Source organism: Spea bombifrons, chromosome 3 (genome assembly GCF_027358695.1).
Source record: "Spea bombifrons isolate aSpeBom1 chromosome 3, aSpeBom1.2.pri, whole genome shotgun sequence".
Taxonomy (NCBI): domain Eukaryota; kingdom Metazoa; phylum Chordata; class Amphibia; order Anura; family Pelobatidae; genus Spea; species Spea bombifrons.
This window is the reverse complement of record NC_071089.1, coordinates 9,855,076-9,879,288: the sequence shown is the minus strand read 5'-3', so window position 1 is coordinate 9,879,288 and position 24,213 is coordinate 9,855,076. Positions and strand designations below refer to the sequence as shown.

Genomic DNA, 24,213 nt, shown 5'->3' with positions numbered 1-24,213 from the left:
TTCTTTTTTTTTCCTGAATCTTACAATAAAACTCTAGAAAATCCATATCTAATGAACAAAATAGTTGTCCTAACTTTCGGCCACCAGCCTTACTTTTTATAAAAAAAAATAAAAAATGCCATTTGGAGCTGATACGAGGATCGCAGTGGCCATACAGTTAAGCAGCTATTGTATCGATTAATGCATCTCAAAAATAGAAATTTGACCCTTTTTTGTGGCCATCGGATGACCCGCATCAGCCAGCAGCCCTTTTTCTTCTACGTGTGAAGTTGCGTGACAGACATTGGGGACTCACTGTCACCCCTAGTGGCTGGGTCCAAGACTGATCTCAACCACGACCTGTTTATACTGTCTCGTTAATGAAGGTGCTGGCCTTAGGTGTCCTACAGAGTGTTTCACATAGAAACATTCTTCAAGAGGCGGAGGATGGTGGTCTTCAAATCTAATGCTTTAGGAACCATCTCATAAAAAAATGGCAGAAATATTTCTCTCCCTCTCTTTATTTACCCTGATCCTATTCTACTTCTTATTTCATATATACCAAAGAAAAGTAAAGTAGATACGTTGGTTAACCTACAGTTCTATTTAAGAAATTATTGCCTTTATTAAGGTCACACTTTTTCAAAGAAAAATGTAACAGATAACAGGATGATACTGGAGGAATGGAGACAAACAGTCCAAGTACTCTACCGAGAATTCATTCACCCTTGTGCGCACATGACTCCTCTAAACAAACTCTGCTTCCCCTACTGTTTGCCTAGTAAATATTGACTAAGGAGAAACAGTTCCCCTGATAGACAGGGAACATGTTTTCTTCATTTGGACTTACCTGGACAGAGACAGTCTGGCTCGCTAAATGGATGAAAGTATGACACAAATCTGGAACTTCATCATTAACATCAACGGTGACCTGATCGCTGTTTGTGTCATCCCTTCTGGTAAACCACGTGCAAGTATGGTGTAAGAATGAGAGTTGAGTACTAAGTATATGCATGATGTGCTCAGACTTGCACATATTTGTCTACCAAAAAAACTGAATGTGTCTTTTTTTGTGGACAATGTTAAGACAGGAATTGGTGGCTCTGTTCTGGTGTCTCTAAAAAACGAACAGTAAAAATGAACCGAGAAAACTAATGGAAACCATCAACCTGGAAACCTGACTCTCCGTAAGGCCTCGTGACCTCAACAAAACCTCGGTCTAAAATCCCACCTAAAAGGCAACGGTTCAGTCTTTGTTGGAAAAATTCATTACTAGGGGTAGTTTACTGAGTAGAGTTTGAGAAACACTGGTCGACCTAACTCCGCAGAGAACACTTTGGCAGGCGGGAGTTTAGAAATGATTAATTATCATATTGCTTTTGTGAAATGCTGGCACAAACTAGAGATGTGCATTAAATAATCATGACAGTCAAAGAAAACACCCCGAATTTAAATTATTTATCTAAACCAATGTTCCTCAGCGTTGTACATATTAATGCGTCAGTGATAGCACTGAGCGGAATGTCTTGGTGTTCCGCGTTTGATTTTAAGGTTCTCCATATACAATATCTATTTATTACACTTAATCCGATGTGATATAATCATAACGTTTAGCCGCCAGGGCACATGTCGATAGTTATTGATGTGTCTCGGTAGAGCATTTGGAAGAATAATACTGTGTTTTATTTACACAATCTGAGCTCCTAGAAAAGAGGGAGATCGGGGACACCCTTCGGGGTTTCACTGGTCTCCTAACCTTAATCTAAACTGTAATGCCGTATTTTAAAGCCACGCACCGCTCTTCACCAATTACCCAGCCCCGTGCTTACATATTATACTTGGCTAACGTTTTCAATCAACTACTAAGACCTTAACTTCCATGGACATTTCTCATTGTACTTTATTCAGTTCCTACTAAATTTCTATTGTGATCAATATCTTACATTGCTAGCCCATCTAATCTTCCCATTTGTCCTAATGTAAACACCCAGGCCTTAATTAGTCCTTGGTCCTGTCTTAGGTCCAGCTTTATGCCTACCCATGCATGTTTACACTCTGTTACTGTATTAGCCTCTACCACTTCTGCTGGAAGGCTGTTCCGTTTATCTACCACTCTCTCAGTAAGGTAAAACATCTCAGATGGATGAGTTCACCTGTAATAGATAATGATTGCCATGTGCTGGCTTCCTGTTGCTACTTTATATGATTTATATTTAAACCCCGGAAAGAGGGCTAAGGGATTAATCACTGTACGTGTGTAAACTGGTGCATATCCCACACTGTCCCACTCTTTAACCCTGTAATCTGCATTATTAAACTGCTGCATGTATTTACAAATGGTTAATGTTTACCTGGATTCTGCTACCAGTTTCCTCAACACAAAACTTCACACAATGCTTTATACACAATTCTGAGCGACAAGAAATGAGTAGTGCCGTTCGGCTGAATTCAGTTGCATTTTTTAGGCATTAATTTAAGAAAATCAATAGTCTGTGAGCTGCAGGTCTGTTACGAGATAAACTGGCTGGACAGATAGTTTGACAAACAGAGCAAGAATTTTCTCGATCCTGATAAAGCCGGCTTCTGAAGGGGTCACCGTGTCGCAACCAAGGTTTGAAAGCTATGTGGCCTTCGAACATTCTGCCCACGTTTACTACAAAGCTGGACAAACATACTTTAAAGTGATAAGGCTAGTTTTTTCTTTTTTCTGTAAATGTGGAAAATCTCAACTCGTATGAGTAGGTAAGAGTCCGGAGTCAGCTTTCCCTCTGCTTTATGGGAGGTGTAGGCCCCTGAGCCCGAAAGAATCTTACTATACAATGGATTGAAAATCTGAAGAACTGTAGTTTTGCTACATATTTATATATTTTTTTTTTTGTCGAATAGGGGTGAAAGGCAGGGTAAAGGTCATACTCGGTCACCGCGGTCCCACAGGGGTTAAAAAGTCACTTTGTTACTCCTTATGTGACTTTCAGGGGATAGAAAGGAGGGAGCCTGGACATCTGCTCTTTAGAAATACAAGGAGATAAAAAGGCACAAGAAATGCAAAGATGAATAAATGAACAAGCGCACACAAAAGAAGCTTAGATTTGGCCATTCTTGTCTGGCAAGGAGGCAGTCACAAAGGCTAATGAAGCATTGGCGATACGGGACGTATGCCAGCCTAACAAAGAAGATGCGCATCACTTCTGCAGATGTGCCAAGGCCCCAAGAGGAAAATAATGACATAATCAGCATCGGTGTCACAGACCAGACTGTACACAAGGTGAAACGGGAGCAAGTCAATACACGCCTTTACTGCATTGTACCGCGCGCGTACACAGAGGACAAACACCGCTTCCATGTTACACAAGTAAATTAACATATGGAATGGGTTCCGCAGAACTATGTCCTCATCACTGGGAAATACATACTTATACTACGGAAAAAAGATATGCTCGCAGTTAATAAATAAGCAATTTACATGCCAATGGTCCACATGGTCCACATTGACAAGGTTTACATCTCCCCAAAAAGGGCAGAACCCGGTGGGGGATGACATGATGTTACAATATTGCCCCGTTGTATAGGTGAAGTGTGATGTCACACCACTGCCAAGGTTGATGTCATATCATAGAGCCATAAGTCTGTAACATTTTCTCTCAGATCCCAAACCTCAAATGATGTTTATGTGATCGTAAAACAGCAGCGTCAAAAGATTTTGGGCATCTCAACACACAACGGAAAAAAAAGAGTGTTGGCCTATGTATTTTAGAAGCCAAATGCCCCGAGTGTCGAGAAGAAAATAAAAAATAATAATAAATAAAAGAAAGAAACTCGTAAAAGCTGCGTTGCATGCAGATGGAGATGAGGACCGGACCTGGGAAGTGTTTTAACGGAAGAGATCAATCTGTTTTGTCCATGTCATTATCTAACAACAGTGTGAATACATTACTGGATACGCTAGGTGTTTGTGTCGGGGCGGCTGTCTGCGTTCTAAGTGACTTGTGTCAGTTTTTAAACGCAATGTCTGCTTGCGAAAGTAAAAACAACGACACCGCCGAACTCTGAAGAGAGTCTGGAAACAAAACACTTGGCTTCACCGGGGTCCTTTTTCATTGCTTCCAATTAAAGATTCATAAGAGGAACTTTAATTTTTGATGAGACTTTTTTTTTTCATCGGCGTATTAGCTGTGTCTACGTAAGATAGTATCTACTGTATCTACTGTTCCTCCTTAACTACAGAGAACTTGTTGCATGAACGATTGACGTGTTCGCTGTTTAACTGGGCATTCCGTGCAGCTGCACGGTACATTCTACCGACAATACTCTGTATAATGTGCAGCATCGCCCTGGGAAGCTGTGTGTATTATCTACAAATATAGCAAGTTGTTTGGGGAAACCAATTACTGTGTGTGTCTTTATGAATTACACTTCATGGTCGTTGCACGACCATTTAGTAAACACTATATCCCCCATGCAACTTTGAAGCCTGAAAACAGACAATAAAACAGGTAACATTGCTATAATTTTAACTTAATGATTTTAAAAGGCTTCATTTAAGGCCCTAAAATGTTACGTTTTGAGCCCCTTTATACGATTTATACGATATATTAACATAGGCACACCCACACCGCGAATTACTCCAGGGATTATATTAGATGACTCTATTTAAATCCATTAGCCTTTTTCTGCCATGTACTCCAATAATGGAGAAAATAGAGAAAAAATATAGGGATAAAAAATATTTATTTTAAGAAAATCTTTAATTTAAAAAAATAAAAATACCTCAAGTTTTTGGTATAATTTTTTATTCCAAAATCTACTATGTAAAAAAAAAAAAAACACATTTCCATGACTGGTGGTCTGGCGCACATAAGTGATGTAAATAAAAATATATGTCAGCCATATTAACTGATATTGGGGTGTGCTGGCAATATGCAGGGGAAAAAAGCGAGAATGAATGATATATACCCAAACGTATTTTTCCCGTGTGTAAATGGATAAAACAGATTGATCTCTTCCGTTAAAGGCTCTAAGAACTCCAGGCAGCTGATAGAAAGGATACTGCTTTGTGTTCATTGATCACCTATCATGGAATGAAAGAGATGTGAACATTCCGACAACAGATATCAACAGCCCACACTGTCTTTGAACTCTCCTCTTTTCCAAACGACAATTCATTATAAGTCTTGGGGCTGGGTCACAGAAAGGGAAAGCCTGCCGCTGCCCTGGCTACCCAGACATTATCTCCATTTGTTAAATGGTTGAGCCTCTTAGGTGACAGAAAGACGGTCACCGAAATAGCTGACGCCTCGAATGGAGTAGAGGAGGTGGGAAGCGAAGGGCTTGTTTTTGTACGGGACTGTTATTGCATAATTCCATTCTGAATGTGAAATCATCCATACAGAAAACACAAGGACTTTTTTTTTTCTTTAAAGATCCACAGGGTAGGTTACAGCCAGAAATGGCTCCTCTGTGGCGTATTAAAAGGATGGTCTTTTCACCAAATCATCTCACAGATGCAAAACAGACAAACACAAAGAGTTGAGACTTTTCTCCTACATTAAATAGAGTAACTGATAAGGTCAGACATATGATACCTAAAGACATGAATCTGTGAACTCTTGAAGTCAAAGGACCTCTCTGTGCACAATCTTTCAAAGGAAACAGATCACAGGACTCCACTGAATCCCCTTTAAACTTTATGAAGCAGGAGGAGAAAAAGCTCTAAGTAGGGAAGCTTGACAGAAGAGCCTTGAACTATTTTCTGAAGGAAAGATGAGACCCTCCCTAGGCTGCCACAAAACATCTTTTTTTTTCCAAAGGCTCTTCTGAACTTTGATATGTGCCAAGACACTGCTATTGAAAGCTGTATAATTATGTGCTATAGCCACTGTAGAAAATGCTTTGTTCGTCTCAACAAAGAACAATAAGAAAAGTAAAGCAACGTTACACTGTATCTTTTTCTTTAAGGATGCTGAAAAAAAGGTCACGCTATGGTAGAACTAATAGAGATGTTGAGTAAGGAGGTAAAGCGGATCTCACAGAGCTTCAATGGGAGCCAATGACAAAAAGACAAGAGGGAGCCGCAAACGTAATGACTGACATTAAAACAAACATTACAATCCACTTTTGCCCACTTTATTACATTGATGAACATCTACGGCACAAAGAGGAAGTGTTATAAAGAGATAATTATTGGGAAGAAAGGAAGCCTTTTCTACAAAGCACTGTGATGCTGTCATTATGAGGACACAATATATAGATCGGATCTAAGGCTGTGGCTGTTCCACTGTATTGAAAACGTCTTAGCTGTTGAAGTTTATACATACAGGTTTATTCTTTAAGGATTAAGTCGATTCAACTCATAGCACAATAATAATGATCCTCTTGGGTATTCTCACATGAGAACATGGCCCCCATTTGACTCCTCATGCTAAGTTCCTAACTGTTTTTTTGTGATGTCCCATGGGAGCCAACGATAAATCGGTTAAACACAGCCAAACTTATCGAAACTTGAAGTCTAGTTGGGTAAAGAGGGTTTCTCGTGTTCTTACCAGTAGAGTTGGGTCCTCATTAAAATTAAAATCTCGGAACAGTGTGAGCAACCTGAAACTGTGTAACTTTTTGTGTACACGAAACAATAGGACTAGAAGACACCACTTTGTTAACTCTAAATCTATTCTGTATTGCTGTGGATGGTGGGTGAGCTGGGACAGACTCAAGCTGTGCAAAAATGGAACTGGAAGGGCATGAGGACTCAACTCGAGAAACATTCTTCCCACTACTGATGATCCAGACAAAGCCATTAACTGGGCTCCATAACATGATGCAAAACCTCTTTTTGACATCATGTGACATCACTACAGAGTTTTACCTTGGCAAATATATAAATATTGGCCATAATAGTTTGTAAATCAGCCACTAATAGCTGGTTCTATCTTTTCTATCACTCGTGTTAATAATTCAATTGGGGCATACATATCAGTCTATTATTTCTATTGTGGATTAAGTGGGGGGGGGTAGGATAATGGCGAAAGACAAACCAATGGCGTGTTATAGCTTGAAGCCAGATGACTGGTAACACAAACACAAAACATGTCTTTTCATTCAGGGACAGACACCTTGCTCGTTGGATTAAAGAGCAGTTCTGCCAACCGAGCAGCAGAATGTGGTTTTCTTCCCCAGGGAACACGAATGTCCTTTAAACAGACACAGACCATCATTTCTGAAGGGTACTGCATGCTAAGGAGACCTCTACATTTGCACTCTATAACTTTCATTTGAATGTTGAATTACTTAACATTTTTTTTCCTAGCCTATGGGTCAAAATTTAAATGCAAGCGAGGAAAAGTTCATCAGAAATTTGGATAATCAAGGGAAAGCACCGTGGATCGCTGTATAATGGTGCCGTAGACACCACTGGGCATTGACCATAAGGCTGCCGTTAAAATGACAGGGCCAAAGTGCTCTCAGAAATCACATTTGACTTTGCTTTTAAGTGCGTGACGCAGGGGCATACTTTAGGAGAAACCAAGTGAGTGACACGGTTTATGATGTGACCACGATCCCCGCTTAATCACTTCCTCTACTTAACCTAAAATACAAGTGCGAGGGAAAGTCGAGTACATTTTAAAAGCACGCTGGAGAAAAAACGTCATATAAAAAAAATGCAAAAACTGTGATTTCTCATATTAGACTTTAATCACGCTGAAAGATCAGCAAACTGTGCCTGCGAGAAACCGATGATGCTAAATATGACAAAAGCTTCCTATCCAATTTCATTACTCCCTGGCATTTGTTAGGTTGCTTTTTTTATATTTTTATATTTTCTATAACCCTTTTCCACAATTCCCTCGGCTGATCATAAAAAAAAATATATCACCCCAACACAGTGAACGTTATGCAAAATAACTGAAACCCCCAAACAGTGCTATAAAACCTTTATCCAGAGACTACTTGTTTTTAAAACAATATTTTTTCAGACGTATTTATAAATTTGGTTTTAGAATCTTGTATTCAGATACACGAGACCACTAAGAGACGGTGGCCCCTTTAAAATTAGTCCCATTGGGCAATTCCATCCCTTATCAGAATGCCACCATCAGAAGTCCAATAATGTCTACAACAGAACCACAAGTTTCACCTGTACAAATCAAAATGACCCCTTCTCATTTCTAACCACTGCCTCCAATGTCCTCGTTTATCTACTATATGCTGCCAGATTGCTTCAATTTTATATTTGGTAGCCATGATGCAATACGTGGCCTTGGTGGTCAACTTCAAGGTTCTGACTGCTTATAGAAGGTCAGAAAAATGAGATATGTAAATATAATGACACTCCTAGACATCAGCGAAAGAAAAAAATAAACCCTTATCATCATTGAGCTTTATTTTTAAATGTTTTGCTGATTTAATCTCCAGTGTCCAAGTTTCTCTAGGACTGCTCTTGATTTGATGGGGGATATTTTGCAAAACTGCAACCAATGGGGTACTAAGTGACATACGATTTGGCTAAAACTTTTCTGAACGGTGCAGCTGCCTTGACCCTGGGGCAACAATGAACCTGGTGTAAGTACGTCAGCAGTATATATCGAGCTGAAAGCATGGACTCAAACTGAAAGGTTTTATCTGTTCTTTAACAAACTCACCAATTAGTAAAAAGACCCCTCGATCTATATCTTGACCTTCAGTGGAAATATCTATCAAATCAATAAGAGCGCTGAGGCTTGTGGAATTGTGACCTTCTGCTTCAGCTGTGAAATTTCCCAAATCTCGTAAGTCCTCATGTCCTTGTGATTCTATGTCAATTGTGTAACTATAAGTTTTAAGCATTAACTCTTATGAAGCAACTTATAAAGACAAAAATAGGGTCACTCTTTTACCCAGATCACGTAAGTTTACGTAATTCTATTTTTTAAATAATTTTATAGAATATAACTATTAACGTACTTGATCTTTGCCTCCGGTGAGGAAAAGTTTTTGCTGTGTGTGTTAAAACGAGGTACAGAAATGCTTGAGGGTTTACAAAGTATATACGGCAAACTGAGTGCTACTGAGCATGTGCAAGGAGTGTACCCACAAACACTTCCTGTTTCCAGTAGAGGCCGTAGGGGGGGAGTGGTTAAATGAGACAGAAATCTCATTGGCTAACTCTCAGAACTAAAGAATGCCTGCCCCAAATGCAAAATGGACTCAACATGTTTAAAAGAATAAAAATACAATTTTAAAGACAACAAAAAGTAAGAAAATGATTATTAAATATAATAATAAAATCACCTATCTGGCACTGAAAACATCATCACAGTATGCAAACAGAAAGTACTAAATGTCCTTTTTTATTAAGATAACTTGTATATAACGTAAATAGCCAAAAATAAGACTAAAGAGGTTATGTTTAGTGCCAGCATGTTAGCAATTACAAGTACATTTCATTCTGCATCTTACCGGCTATATTATCTATGCACGTACACACAAAATATATACGGTATATTTAAACTTCATGATGTGCATACCTCAAAGTCGTTTGCTTTATTGTAGTGCATATTCAGAGCCCTGTACAGCTCACAGTCTCGGGTGATGGACAGCTCCTCTGTGCTCGTGACCCCATCATTAATAGCTTGCCGAGCATACTTCTCCATCTGAATGTAGTAAAACTCGCGGAAATTGCTAAACCACTTGATGAGCTGGGAGGTAATGCATCTGTTGAACTGTAATATAGATTGAAGAGGAATAAATACGTACGAAAATATAAAAAAAAAAGTTACCTTAAATTCAAGGACAAAAAAAAAAAAAGACACTTTATACAGACAGAGCACTTGTTCATTCTCAAGTGCTAATACATGTTGGGTACAGTGAGCTAGAATTCGGGGTACTGTTATGACAAACAGGGTTCTCCTAGAAACGTTCTACTCGAGTGTTTCTTCAATGTGTTTGAGGTCCACCTTTAGGTATCAGACACCACCTCCCAATGCCATTTCATTTGCAACTGTTAGAATATACAATATGTCCGTATCATATGTTAAATTTGATACAAATCCTAACGTTCTAGATAAGAAACACCTTCTCCTGACCCCTTTTTCTTTCTTGCAAACACAACTCTTTGTAAAACAAGTTCCCCCACTTTCACTCCTTGCATCATCCTAGGAGAACCCCAGAGTATCCTCTTCTATTATTATTATTATGTTCCTGATTAATGTAAAGAAGCTCATTAACCGCCAATCCCGCAAAACCAATGTTTTCTTATACGCCATGTTCACACCAAGAAATATTATACAAATTCAGAAATATTGTGCTTAGGTTTTATTTTGGAAACCCGCAGCTGATGTTGAACTACGGCACCCGATATAGTGAAAGGCTTTTGGTTAGCCAGGGATTTCTACGTATTTATGGGACTTACTGCGATCGGGAAAACCAAAATATGTACACAAAATAGGTATCGTAATCTGCTTAACCGTGGAAATGTCTCGAAGCCAATCAAATAAATACCGAATCACTGCGAAAGAGAGCTCGAGGTTGTTCAGATTTACTATTCTGGGACCTAAGCTTTGTTAATACTGTACTCCTGGAAAACAATGCGCCCCTATCACATTTGTGTGTGTGTATCAGTAACAAAAGGGCAGCATATGGCATTGTCCATTCTATTAATGTGAGCTATTAAAGAGTGCAATGCAGACTGGAAGAATGACAAAGGAATGGCTGAGACTTATGCGCAAGGAGAAGGTTGGCTGCTATGTCTTGTGCTCTAAAAAGGCACTCATGTTCATCCTTTAAACGTCTCTCTCGAGATACCCTTTATATAGACGGCAATCTCGAGCGCGCTGGAAACATTTGAAATATGAGCTATTGTTAAATGAATCGGTGATTTACTTCCAAGCAACACGCGTTAGAATCCTGTAAAGTGTAGCCACGTTTTCTTAAGAGAAATGGGACATTTGTATCGGTCAAAACGTGTTATCACATGGAAATAAACACTGTTCTAATGAAAAAATACAAAATACTGTGCGACAGAACTGGATATACAATGCACATGCACAGTCTAAATGTAAAAAAAAAAACAATCTATCTTGACTACGGATTACTACCGGGGGAAATACTTTTCATTTTTGTCAAATCTTGTTTAGGGACTGACAATGGGCAGTCCCTAAACCCATTGAAAACAATGCATTTTGAGCCCGTACATGTACGGGCTTTGTCATTAAGGGGTTAAATATGAAATATGATATATATCAGACGGAAGCCTCTGTATAAGGACTTGCTTCATAGATATAATTGTGTTTAATGTATTAGTCTATGGTCTTCTACACTTAATGCATATACTGTTCGATATCTCAACAGGTGGTTGTGAGACATTGGCTGGCCGAGAAATGGGGAACATATAGGACCTCTAGATGCCTCCAAACTGAAAATACGTACATTTATGTACAATGTCTAAAACATTTCATTGTAACATCATGTAATATCGTAGAATACAGGACTAAGCTATGTCTTCCAAATGTTTTATGTTATACAGTTCAGGCCAATATTAAAACTACAGCCATAATGGGACCCAACCAGCCTCTTGTAGACTATGCTAGTAATCTTTACACTTATGTGCTTTTCCAAAAAGAACTTCTCCAAACTTGCGCCCATGACCCCTGAGGATGTACCTGAGACTGGGCCCAATAGACTAAGTAATCCCATGTTTTTAGGATCCACCACCATTTCACTAACAATAACACATGAAGTCCTCTCTTTGTTTGGTTTAATGACATATCTTCCATGTTTTTGGTTGTAGCTGAAGTCCAGTAACATATCTGACACTGGGACTCGGATCAGCCTATTGGTGGCAGGAAAGCGCTCCAATTGAGCTCTGAATATTACTCTTCATACTTCTAGTAAGTTCCGCAGATGATGATTTTTCAGAGAGGACAATATCTGATAAGTGGTGCCATTCTCTTAAACCTATAACCTCAAGTGTAACAGGATCGAGTCATATATGGGACAAGAACCAGAAAATTGGAAGGGACTCCAAATAGGCAAAATTAATAAACAGAGTCTAAGATTTTAAAGGAGTCCCCGTTCCCACTGGTTGTTATTTAAAGGCAGATTCTTTATACCAAAGGACAGATGCAACCCTTGCTTGCCAAGCTAAAGGCAATAAGTCGATAGCTTTCCATCATGCTATCTGATACGTAGCCCCCCCTGGCTTTTGTTATCACAGGCATTTTCTTTTCCTAAGCCCCAGAAAAAAAAAAAAGACGTACATTAATCAAAAATCAACAAAGAACACTTATCAAATGATGGCTATGAGAACGTCCAGACCTCCATCAAGATGACAGCTAAAGTGTGCACTGGGGCTGTAATTACCACGCAGAAAGTTGTTTCTATGTTAACAAAGATAATGAAGTGAAATGAAAATTCATTGCAGGGAATCCAAGGGAACAGAAGCAAGGAGACTGGTGTTTCTCCCAAAAGGCCATCTTGCATCATAATTGCCATGCAGTTGCAAGGGTCCTCACAGATAATTGACCACAAAATGATTAAGTCATCATCAAATCGCTTCTGCCTGTAAGAGTTCAAACATGTACTTAACCTATCCAAGAATTATATTTTTTGCTCTGCGTGTCTGTTCTTTCTCTATTCAGCCTTGCGGGGAACCTGATTAAAAAGACAACTGAAGGACCCCGGTTATCTGATCTTCTGGTTGCCGATGTCAATAGAACCTAAACCCATTACGATTTGCTGAACTTGGAGTTCTTTCTGTTTTATCTAAGCGGTAAAATATACTGTCCAAATTTCCAGACACTGAGATAAGGGCTACAGGCCCCCGTGACGGCTTACTGTTCCCTTTTTTTTTTTTTTATTCTTTTAGTATAAGAAACAAAACATTACAAAATGATAGCAGGCTGTGCGCTGGGGAATGAAAATCGCTTTGACATGGAGATTAAGCCCCTGTATTGTTACAAGACATTGTCTCACATGGACACAAGTACTGTAGAGAATACAAAAAAAAGGGGGGAAAAAAGAAAGCTTATTTTTCTTTTCTAGAATGGCCATGAATGACCTAATGAGGGCTAGAAAAATAAGTGCGCACGCCATCATTTAGCAATAGGGCACAAAAAAAGAGATCTAAAGCTTGTTTTGTTAGAATAGAAAATGCCAGGGGAGAGAATGGGCCAAGGCAACTGATCCCACAAACATGGGAGCAGGTAAAAGGACAAGTTGTAGCAGCTCAAAGGCTAACACTCCGTTCTACTGCGCTCTAAATAGGTCTTTCTGTCCAGACTTTGAGGCTTGTTTAAAGACCAGGGGAAGTAAGCTTTGATGACCTCTTACAGGAGCAAGCTGCTCGGGGCAGCCATGTGTAACGCCATGTAAACACCGCAGAATTTGTGAAGGTTAAGAGGAAAAAAGAAAGCTGTTGATAATGTGCATGCGGTACCAGCCCGGCGGCGGGTCCATGCGTATGAGGTCAATTCCAAAATGCTCAGATTAGAGATGTAAAGTACTGGGTACCAAGGGTGGGGGTTTTATAGATCGGGAACTGGAAAACACTTTCCCTTTGTAGCCTTGTTGCTCTCGCTTTCAGCCACCTTCATATATGAGAATGTTCTAGTATAACATGTTCCAATCCTGCCATGCCATGCGATGCCACCATTTTTTGTTCTACTGTAGGAAGGAGCACCAGCAGTAAAGACTAAATAACTCAAAGGGACGCTCATTTCTGTTATTTTACCCCATATTAGTTTCATAATCTACTAAAGACCCATAGAGAACATGATGTTTGCTTAAGATAAATTATAAAATAAATACAAATGTTTCTAAACACTCAAAAAATTTAAGTCAATATCATAAAATAGAAAGTTTTGTCAACACGCTATCAAATAATAATTCGGAATGGCGGCTTCTTGCATATTTTTTGTTTCCCACTTTATTTTCCGCTGTTGCGCAAGGCAGGAACGGTTGTGTTTCATTTTCCTTAATGGTTTATTATCTCCTTTGTCACTTTGATAAAAGGGAGAAGACGAAGCTATTGTTCTGCAGGAGAGGCAAATACATCTGTAGTGTGCGTTAAGTACAAAAACTAATCACGATGGAAAAATAGCCCTGGGTCTTAAGTGTAAGAGTCACGGCGCTTGATTAATGCTTCCCACGGGACATGACTGTCTTAAACCTGGGTAAAGAACACTTCCTAAATATTCCATGAGTGTGTTCAGAACACAATCTGATGCCTTCATCGAGCTGGGCACATGTTGAATAAATGGCTCCGTGGCATGAGTCAGTATTTTAAATATAACTATACATAGTCATAACGGGTAATGCATCCATAATGATATTAGTATGGAAGTGATAACATATTCAGTAGCCACAATTACTACATAGTATGTAAGAAAACATGTGAAAGTGTAACAATTGTAACATGTTCTAGGTTTACGGTTTAAATGGCCACCCGGTAAGAGAGTAGTAGGAAGGAATAACCTGCCCTCTGCTGAGCTCTGCTTACTCCTAACTTTTTAGCAGAGAAAGTATAAGAATAACAAAAATACTGAGTGAATTAAAAGAATAAAAGGATTCTTTCTGCTTGACCTCCCTGGCTTTCTGCTAGGGTCTAATGAGGTCAGGGCTAACTATTCTCAGTGGGGTACAATAAAGGGACTCTAAATAGGGAATTTCGTTTCACACCAGATAATAATATGTTTATTCAATTATAATTAAACAAATACACATTTCTATTTGCTATGCCTTTAACTTTCATCTCGGTAGATTGAGGTCAGTGGATGCTGTACAGTACCCACGGTTCTTTTGCCAGGAAAGGAGAGTTTCACTTACCAAAAGGTCACAGGTCAACCTACAACACATAGGGGTTCTTTTTTGTGAATGGCAGTATTTGGGGAAAGAAACCAACAGGGGTTATGTATATGGAGCAATTATGGTGCAAGGTGGAAAAAGTAAAGTTCCATTGGTTGTTATGGTGATTGCTCCACTTTTACCATTTTATACCAGCCTTGCCGTTCATGAATAGCACAGCAAGTTGTTTATAAGAATTTCTTGTCTTGGTCCAATTCAATTGTAGTTGTGCTTGGATATAATAATTATCTAGAATTCTTAAACAAAATAACTATGTCTACTCAATTTATTCAGGTGTTTATCCATGCTTTATTTTTACAATACAGCCATACACACACTGGTTGTAACAATTAAAGGAAAGGTCTGGTTTTTATTAGAGGGCATATACTTTTGGGTGGTAAATCTTACCAGTAACTGATTTGTTCGTATGATACAGTAGTTGTTTAATCTGGCCCCCTATTCATTTAAGTGTGAGGGTAGGAGACAGGCTGTAATATGATGGCTTATATTAGCTAATCAACGTACAAGCTACAAGTCCAAGAAGTAAAGCAAAAGTGGGAAGCCTTATCAGTTGGTACCAACTTATTTTTAGGTAAAAAGTGAACCCTTAGTATCGGCTCATCAGCATGCGCCTCTTCTACAGGTCTTTAAAAAAGGCTACAGCTCTCTTTCTTGCTAAATCTTTTCAAGACTAGTATGACCCTTGAGGTGATAACACCTGCAGAGCCTCCAGCCAAAATCAGATGGGGAAAGAGCAACGTCCCTTGGAGAACTACACAATTAAGGGAACACTAGGTTGAAATCAATTCTGTTATCTCCTCTCTGCTGCTGCTGCTGCTTCTCACAAAGGCTCTTCTTTCAGAAGGAATAAAAAAAAAATTGCAAAAAGACTTGTACACCCACCTGCCTGCGCAACCTGTTTCACTGGTGATATATTCTGGCTTAGGATATGCATGGGCCAAAATCCTTTCAAGTGTCCTCCCCTTAATGAAATGACCTGTATTCGCTTTAGCAATAGCTAACCGATGTAGATGGTGTGGACTACAGCTCCTATTACGCATAGCAAGGCAAACAACATATATCTGCTTACATGGAATTCTCAGAATTCTAATGAAACGCTACAACAATATAAATATGGATATCTCATGGGAAGTATAGTTCGCTACGTCCGCTGAATAAGGATATCAATTGGTATCTACTTTTCCTTATTCCCCTCCTAAGTCCATGTACATATTTCCTACAATCCCTCCAACCCACCTTCCAAGTGTCCTAAGTGAGGCAGACTCGCTTGAACTCCTCATCCCCATCCAAGCAGTCGTCTCCTACTGTTTCACTCCCCCCCCCTCAACTGACTAGATTGTAAGCTTACAGGATCAGGGTCCTCTTCTCCTTTTGTACCAGTACTTTATAGTTTATGATTTAAAGTTTATCCTACCGACTCTGATTGTACAGCGCTGCAGCATCTGCTGGCGCTATATTAATGCATTGAACGTAATGTAACCATGGCCTGGTGTTGTAGCCGGGTCAACAGGCTAGGTTCCCAATGCCATGAATGGGTCTTTTGTGCTCTGTATTCAGGGCAATTGGAGTTGCAATCATAGTAGTAACCAATGCAACAATCCTGCTAATTGCTCCAGTTTTCCCACTATGTATCTGTGGGGCAGAGTAAAAATACAGAATGCTTCCCTCCCATTGTATGCCTCCCTCCCATCAATTTAAGCGGCGATACTATAACCTAGTATAAAAAAAAACTTTGTGACTTTAACCTTTCTTAAAGATAGTTTAAAACACAACTTTTTTTTTGCCCACAATGAATGAATGAACGAATGAATGAATGAATGAATAAATAAATAAATAAATAAATAAAGCCATATAACAACTGGGTTATATTCTGAACAAGGAGTTCATTCGTTTTCTATGAGGTTCCAGCACTTGCTTCGCATATTTTGCTGCATTAAGCATATGCTTTGGTTACAAACAGCAGAAGGGTTTGAGCTAACACAAAAACGATGCAATCTGTGTCATTTTTACACTTGTACAAATTCATCCTGAAAAATCCCAGCACAAGCTACAGACAAGAACGCATAATGAATGACTAATGGTGAATAAAACACAAAGCAGTGACAAATATCTCCAACTATGAGGAAGCGAAACACGCCAGACCAACACGGCTTTCTTTATCAAAATCAGATCCTGCTTAAAACAGATGAAATCATTACTATTACAAAAAATAGTGGCCTGGCAGGAAAAGTGTCCACAAAAGTAAAAGGGAGGTAGATAAGCGGAACAGCCTCCCAGCAGAAGCTAGACTAGATGGGCCAAATTCTCTGAAAAAAGGGAAAACAATTGTTCTAATGACTCAGTATACATAATATAAATTCACAAAGTATATTCTACCAGAGTAAGTAACTCTATGTGCCCAAGAATGGAGCACTGGGTACGTTACAGACCTATATAACCTTACAGCACCCTAAACCAGACTCAAAATAACGTGCCGAATCAAGCTGAAGAAGTGTTAGTTTCTTTTTAAAACCACCGTTCTAATATAAAATTAATGATTACAGCTGACAAAAAAAAACCAAAACAGGTGGCCATGTCCCTATCAAATCTGTTAAGCTGTATACAAACTCAATAAACCTTTTAAGGCGGACATCTGCTTTAAGTTAAGGGTGCCTTTTCTAATTTTATCACGGCATCGGCGCTACTGTTTCCGTGCCCTATGTGGTTATGCGGATAACGGATGAGGCGAAACAGGGACATATTACCTGGGAAAGGGCTTATTTACTAAGGTAAGATCAATGTGCCTGGAAGGAAAGCCAAATAAATCTAACATAAGGATTTAAGGAACCTAACGCTTTAAAGAGAGGCGGACTGAATTTTTGTTATATAATATATAATATATACTATAATTAATAAGCCATCATTGCAAAGCCAAGCGGCACAAATGGAATGGATCCGTAGCCCTTGATTAATGGCGATCTATTATGTCATTTGTATCACTGTTACCTCATCACTCCAAAGAGTGGAACGAAAAAAAAGAATCTAAATGCTTAGGACAGATATATTATTACATTTTCACCAACGCTTGAGTTGGATCCGTTCTGATGCAGGGAAAGTGCTTTCTCTAATACAAAAGCAGCTGCCCCCCCCCCAAAAAAAAGATATCTACGTCTTATTCAACATTCTAAATCTTTGAATTACAAAAAAAAAGTGCCCGAGACGCTAGCAACGGTGTTGAGAGAGAAATATTTCTCTTAAAACTTGAGACTGGAGACACGTGGTCCGCAGGTGTCTCTTGTAAAGCAGTTTTTTTTTTCGCAAGGAAAGAAAAATGACGCTTATTAATGTGAAGTGCTTTTTTTTTTGTGTTCGCTTACAAGAGCCGCGCTAGCTTACTAGCTTGCGGAATAGATTAGCAGTGAAACGCTACAGGTCTCAACGGTCTCTTCACTCCCTTCCTAAACACACCGCTGTGTCGACAAACGTCAATTCTGCATGTCGAAGGCAAGCGATTCTGCTTTTCTCGCCATAATTTAGTGTCTTTACCGGGATAATGATACGATGTGTGCCACTGGCATAATTAGAATCTTACCAGCGTTTCGGGGGGACTTAAAGTTATGGAGACAAAATCAAGTTGATGCGAAGAAATAATTATATATTAAAAAAAAAAAAAACCTGCGCGAAACGGGAGGGCGTAATATTCTGTAGAACGGGGGACGACGCAGCTGTAAGTCAACAGCTTTCATATCCTCATTTGAATAATGTGGCCTAAATCTGTCACTTTATTCATTCTCCTTATGGTCTGCGTAGACGGCATCAACAACAAATTAAGTTGTAAATAAGAGACAATCATCACTTTTGTTTTTAAGCCGCTGGTTCACGGGGAATGTCAGTGTTCTCTTTTCTTCACAAAGGATGAACAAGACTCTACAGTTTGCTTATGTAAGCAAAAGTATGGGAAAATGGCAGGGGCGGAACAAATTAGGTGCAAGATCACGTTTCTTAATGAGGTTTGAGAACTTTCAGGCAGCGCTAGGATGTTCCTTTTTTTTTTTTATTTCACAACCTGTTACACTATTAGTGATCGAGACACTTGTGCAAAAGGAATCTTTCAAACATTTATATTATTTATTGATATCGATATTGAAAACAATTTCCAGTATTCAGAGCAGTTGGGGTGATTTACCAAAGGAAGAGCTTCCCATTTTTTGATAAATAAGCTTTGTATATCAGCATTGGCATGTTCCTTATCACAACTTAATTTTTTAATAATATATAATATATAAAAAAAAATATTTTATATTATTATATATTATATTATTATATATAATAATAAAATATATTATAATAACATACTATTATAATAATAATAACGGCTTTAAGAATAATTCCAAACTAAATTTAAAAAGTATTTCTAAATCAACAAAGTGTAGTTGAAAAGACACAATTTCATTTTTTTTTCTAGCAAAAACACACGAATGCTAAAATCCATACTAGTGCCCATTAATGAATACATCAAGTGTTATTTTTATCCACACCTATATGTTAAGCTCGAATTTTCTTATTTTATATATATATATATATATATATATATATATATATAGATATATATATATTACTAACAATATATAGAAGTTTCTTCTTCTTTTTTATTTTAAATTAAAACTCTCACGTTCTTTATGGATATAACTGAAAAACGTCTTACCTTTACGTCAGAGAAGTAGGTCTTGAGCATGTTGGAACTTGGATAACGAGTGTAGAAGAACATCAGCTTGGCCTTTTTCAAGTGATTGGGAGAAAGACCTTCCTGCATGTAGAATTGTGCTAGTCAAGGAAACCTTTCCGTAAAAGTGTTAATGGTGATATAGCAATAAAAAAACCCCATTATATATATATATATTCGGTAACAAAAAAGTGTATTAAATCTGTATCATTAATAGCAACTTTCAAATATTCCAGAAACATTTTTCGATCTAAAGTCAAGACATAAAAGAACTGAACTGTAAATATACATGAATATAAGGTGTACATATGGATATTTCACTGATAGGTGTATCCGGTACCTTAAAGTTTAGGATAAAATAAGATCAGTACATAACTTGAGCATTTTTTAGTATATATTTCATTTATTCTTCATATAGAGGCGGGTTTGGAACATCCTTATCTACCTTCGTGTCGCTTATAGATGCAAACTAGTAAACTAATATTTAAAAAAAGAAAGAAAAGAGTTTATTACAAGTAATAGTGGGAATGATACTAATATCCGAATGTAATGCAGATCAATATATGGCCAGTTGCCGAGTAAGGCGATTATTTCATCTAGAAACAAGAATACCTTTAAAATCCGTCTATAAGATCAACCAAAAATCTCCGCAGAGAAGACGAGACTATAATGCTCCGGACCTCCTCGTTTTCCTTCCGGCTTCCTGGCAATATTCGGAAAAGCTGTAAGCTAGCATGCGTTGGACACATCTGTGCCGCAGGCTGGCCCTGCCATATTCTCAGCAAATTAATGGCTTTATAATTCATCAGAAATAAAGATGCATGTGGAGAAAATCAATACCCCCCCCAAGGTCAATTAAGGCTTTCTCGCCCAATACTCGTGCCTGCTCACTTCTAGATACTTGTTAGAAGACTATTTGAAATTGAACTTATTTGATAAGACATAAACCCATTATTTCCACAGTGGAACCTAGAATTCTTCTGAATAAAACCTAGAATTCTTCTGAATAATATATCAATATATATATATATATATATATATATATATATATATATATATTAATATATATAAATATATATATATTAAAATAGTAATATATATATATTTATTAATATATATATATATTGTAATATACACTGTATATATAAATATATATATATATTTATAAAACACCAATAAACTTTGAAACTTTTTAAGGAACTGCTAAAGTGAATAGGGATCGCATCGTGCATTTTAATAAAATATGCTTAAAATAGATGCAATCAACATTTAGCAGCCCAACCTTTAAAGTTTAATCACAACAAAGGAGCTAATTTAACCGACATACTTTTTGTGCCAAGAGAAGAATTGAAAGAACCTTGGGTTACCTCCATTAGACTGATAGAGAAGTCTAAAAGTGCATTATACTCTCCAATGCCATCTGTCAAAATGCATAAATGAAATAATAGCAGCAAGCTGTCACCTACTGCTTAGTGATAAGAGTTCCGGGAAAGTCAAGACTTCGGGATAAAATACATCTTTGCGTTTGTGTATCTTAATTCTGTATTAGGGGTTTGTTTCTCTCTGAAACCGGAACACAACTAAAGGTAAGTTAACCCCGAATTGCTCGAGTAAAGTCCGCATGAAACCACATGGGATAATCGGAATAAAGTCACCTAGGGATTCTATTCTCAATATCCGCATGTGATGTCACCTAGAAATGGGTCTCAATGTCGTTTTTTAAAATTAATTTCAGAAAATTAAAAAAAAAAACCCACAGTAGGTTCATACTGTGTTTTTTTTTTTAGTATAAAATGGTTTTTAATATATATATATATATATATATATATATATATATATATATATATATAGCTATCCACTTCTTACTGTGTTACTGTGACACAAAAATGTAAATTAAAATGTTACATTTCATGGAGGAAAATGGAAGTTTAAAACTTGTGTTTTAATTTTTTTCTTTCAGTTATTTTTGAAAGAATGTAAAACATATGCAGATATGCAGAAGGTAAATAATAAGAGAGAAGCTAGCAAAACTACTACAAATTTTGGTGTTTTTTAATAATATCCTTGCCAATACACCATTCCCCCTAGATTGTAAGCTTCGAAGCAGGACCATCTTATCCCAATGTATCGGTCCGTCTTAGTCTGTTAGTTCTAGTTTCATCAGACCCTTTGAATGTATGGACTCTAAGAAGCGCTGCGGACATTGTTGGCGCTATAGAAATAATAATAAAAAAAAAATAATACACTGTTATTCACAAGCAGAACAGTTTTCTGAGTGTTCTATGTCCGACGTCAGCTTTTAGTCTACTGTCAGCTGCCTGATCTTTAAAGTCTAATATTATCTACTTTTAACATCTCACAAGCGAGACTTTTTTTTTTATTTTTATTTTTTTAGTAAATATTGCTAGAAGTAAACTGACCGATTGGTGAATTTCCCTTTTAAGTGGCGGCACTAAAAAGCAACTGTTCTTCCAAGAAAGAGCTGGCTGTATCCAGGATACTTGCACACGTACAATGAGTCATGATGGAATAGATTCAGTAAACATACAGCTGTACCGAACACGCTCTAAGCCCCATTCAAGGCCAGGAAAGAAAATGAGCACAAATAAATATTAAGGAGTTAAAGGGCGGAGGGGGGGTGGGGGTTGTGGCGGTGTAAAGTGTGTTGGGTGCGCAAACAATCTCCATCCCAGAAGTTCATGTAAGCTTGCCTCGGTTCTCCTAGTCTTAGCTTTGTGAAGACAGATGACATTCAATTCTATGTGCGATGCAAAATAGACAATAACTGCTGAAACTTGAACCAGCTGCCAGGTGTAAAGAAAAAAAAAGAAAAAAGCAAAAGATGATAAATCCATAAATTAATGAAAGACATCTGCTCGGGAACATAAAAGATCAGAGAAACTGTGTACTGCAGCTGAACCTAAAGCAGCGTTCAAACAACCTGAGACTTGTGTTGTCTGTTTACAAAGCACAATGCAGCTTTAACTAAACAACAGCGCTTTAAATAAAGGTAAAGGATAAGTCGCGGGGGGTGTGTGACGCGGGGAGACCGACGATCGCTATACGGGAGATTTCAAAAAAACCTCCTCGCCCTGTATAATAAGTGTCGCAACGCGTTATACGTAAATAATACAGGTTAGAAAGCTTACGGTTATTTTACCACTTATAGCCCACAATACATTTAAGAGAACGGTCCGCAGGGCTGGAAGATAAGGATTTTGCCTTGGTTACATATATTGCCACCTTTCCTCGAGATGCTTCTTTAGTATCCAGATGGAGGCCTTGTTCCCGTAGCTCACCTGATTAAATTTACAGGGAATGGAAATCAACAATTTTTGGGGTCCAACTTAATAATATTTTCAGACATCAAAAAAATTGAAAACGACCGTTTTCACCTTAAAAGCGCCCTTACGTTCACTCGTTATCAGTCTACTAACCCATAATGGTCCGTCTTACCCAAAGGCCGTTTAAAACTATATAGGCGGTTTTCTCATAGAAACCAACATTCTGGTTGTTGCAAACCGAAAGGCTACGCTAAGCCAGGTTGCCTGAGTCTGATGGGAGTTGGTGGTCACAGTACCTGGGATGCCGGGTCAAACAAGCTTTAAGTTTGTTGCACCTGGATGCCAGTCCATGGCTATGAAGACACCCTGGCCGCCATTTGCAAATTAATCTGTTTAAATAAATATTAAGTTATATTCAAATGCAAAAAGAAACAGCAGCCATTTGCGTATTTTTTATTTTTATTTTTCCTCTCGCTTATTTCCTTGCCATGCATCTTTTTTGCATCTTAAGGAAAACAGCACGGACATTTGCATTTACTGATCTAAAGCATAACAGAAGTAGAATGAACGGGAGGGACATCTGTACGGTGTGTAAGAAAGAAAAGAAAAAAGAAAGAAAAAGAATTAACCCTTTGGGGTTCCCAGCTAGGGGGATTCAAAGACCCTTATTGTTCGCCCATTATACCACTCGGGGGTTAAAAACCAAACCTGTCAAAGGACTGGCAAAGTTTCAGTTAAAACACATTTTATTTTATTTATTTTTTCTTCCATTTAAAACACCAAATCTTGGCAAATGCCAGAAAATTACTTAGAAGGGAAGAAAAAAAAAAAAGCTGTTTAAAAGCCTGAATATTTATATAAATTATAATATTTTTTAAAAGAAATATACAAGGAGTGGTGCTTTTAGTGGATGGGCAGGAAATGTTCTTATCTTCGAGTTATTTGCATGTTAGTGTAACATGTCGGAGTGTCCCGAAGCGGTTTGCTCGCTCCGGTTATCAAACCTTACAAATTTGGAGTAAAACGAGAAAAAAAAAAATGTAATACTTTTTTAATGGGTCTTTTTAAAGCGTGTTTGCGGGTATAATCATTTAAATACGTGGAACTATATAATTACACGGTTACATTTCTTCTCACCGTGGCATGGACAGATCAATCGCGATACCAATCATGCTCCGTAAAGAAAAACAGTCTATTCCCGAAGCACCGGCGTTAATAACGTTATATTATCTGATCATCTGGAAAGCTAGCGTGACAATCGCAAAGAGCGCGTAGCAGCATGGCCTAGTCAGCGGGAGAAAGTGTTATATTAAAGATTGATGAAAAGTGCCATCTAAATCAAACCTTTTTGCTTTGAAAGGCTAAGGAAATACTACAAGCTGGAAAGTTTACGGAAGTAAACACGACTTTGGGACC

General features: G+C 38.0%; 1 protein-coding gene across 1 annotated transcript in view; it reads right to left on the bottom strand.

Moving 5' to 3' along the window:
* Positions 1–24,213, bottom strand: part of PROX1 (prospero homeobox 1) — a 41,872-nt gene that overhangs the window by 4,250 nt on the left and 13,409 nt on the right. The window contains exons 3-4 of the mRNA XM_053460815.1: positions 19,496–19,614; positions 9,477–9,671 (exon numbers count right to left, since the gene is read on the bottom strand). Of these exons, the coding sequence (XP_053316790.1) occupies positions 9,477–9,671; positions 19,496–19,614 (314 nt within the window). The remainder of the gene's footprint in view (positions 1–9,476; positions 9,672–19,495; positions 19,615–24,213) is intronic.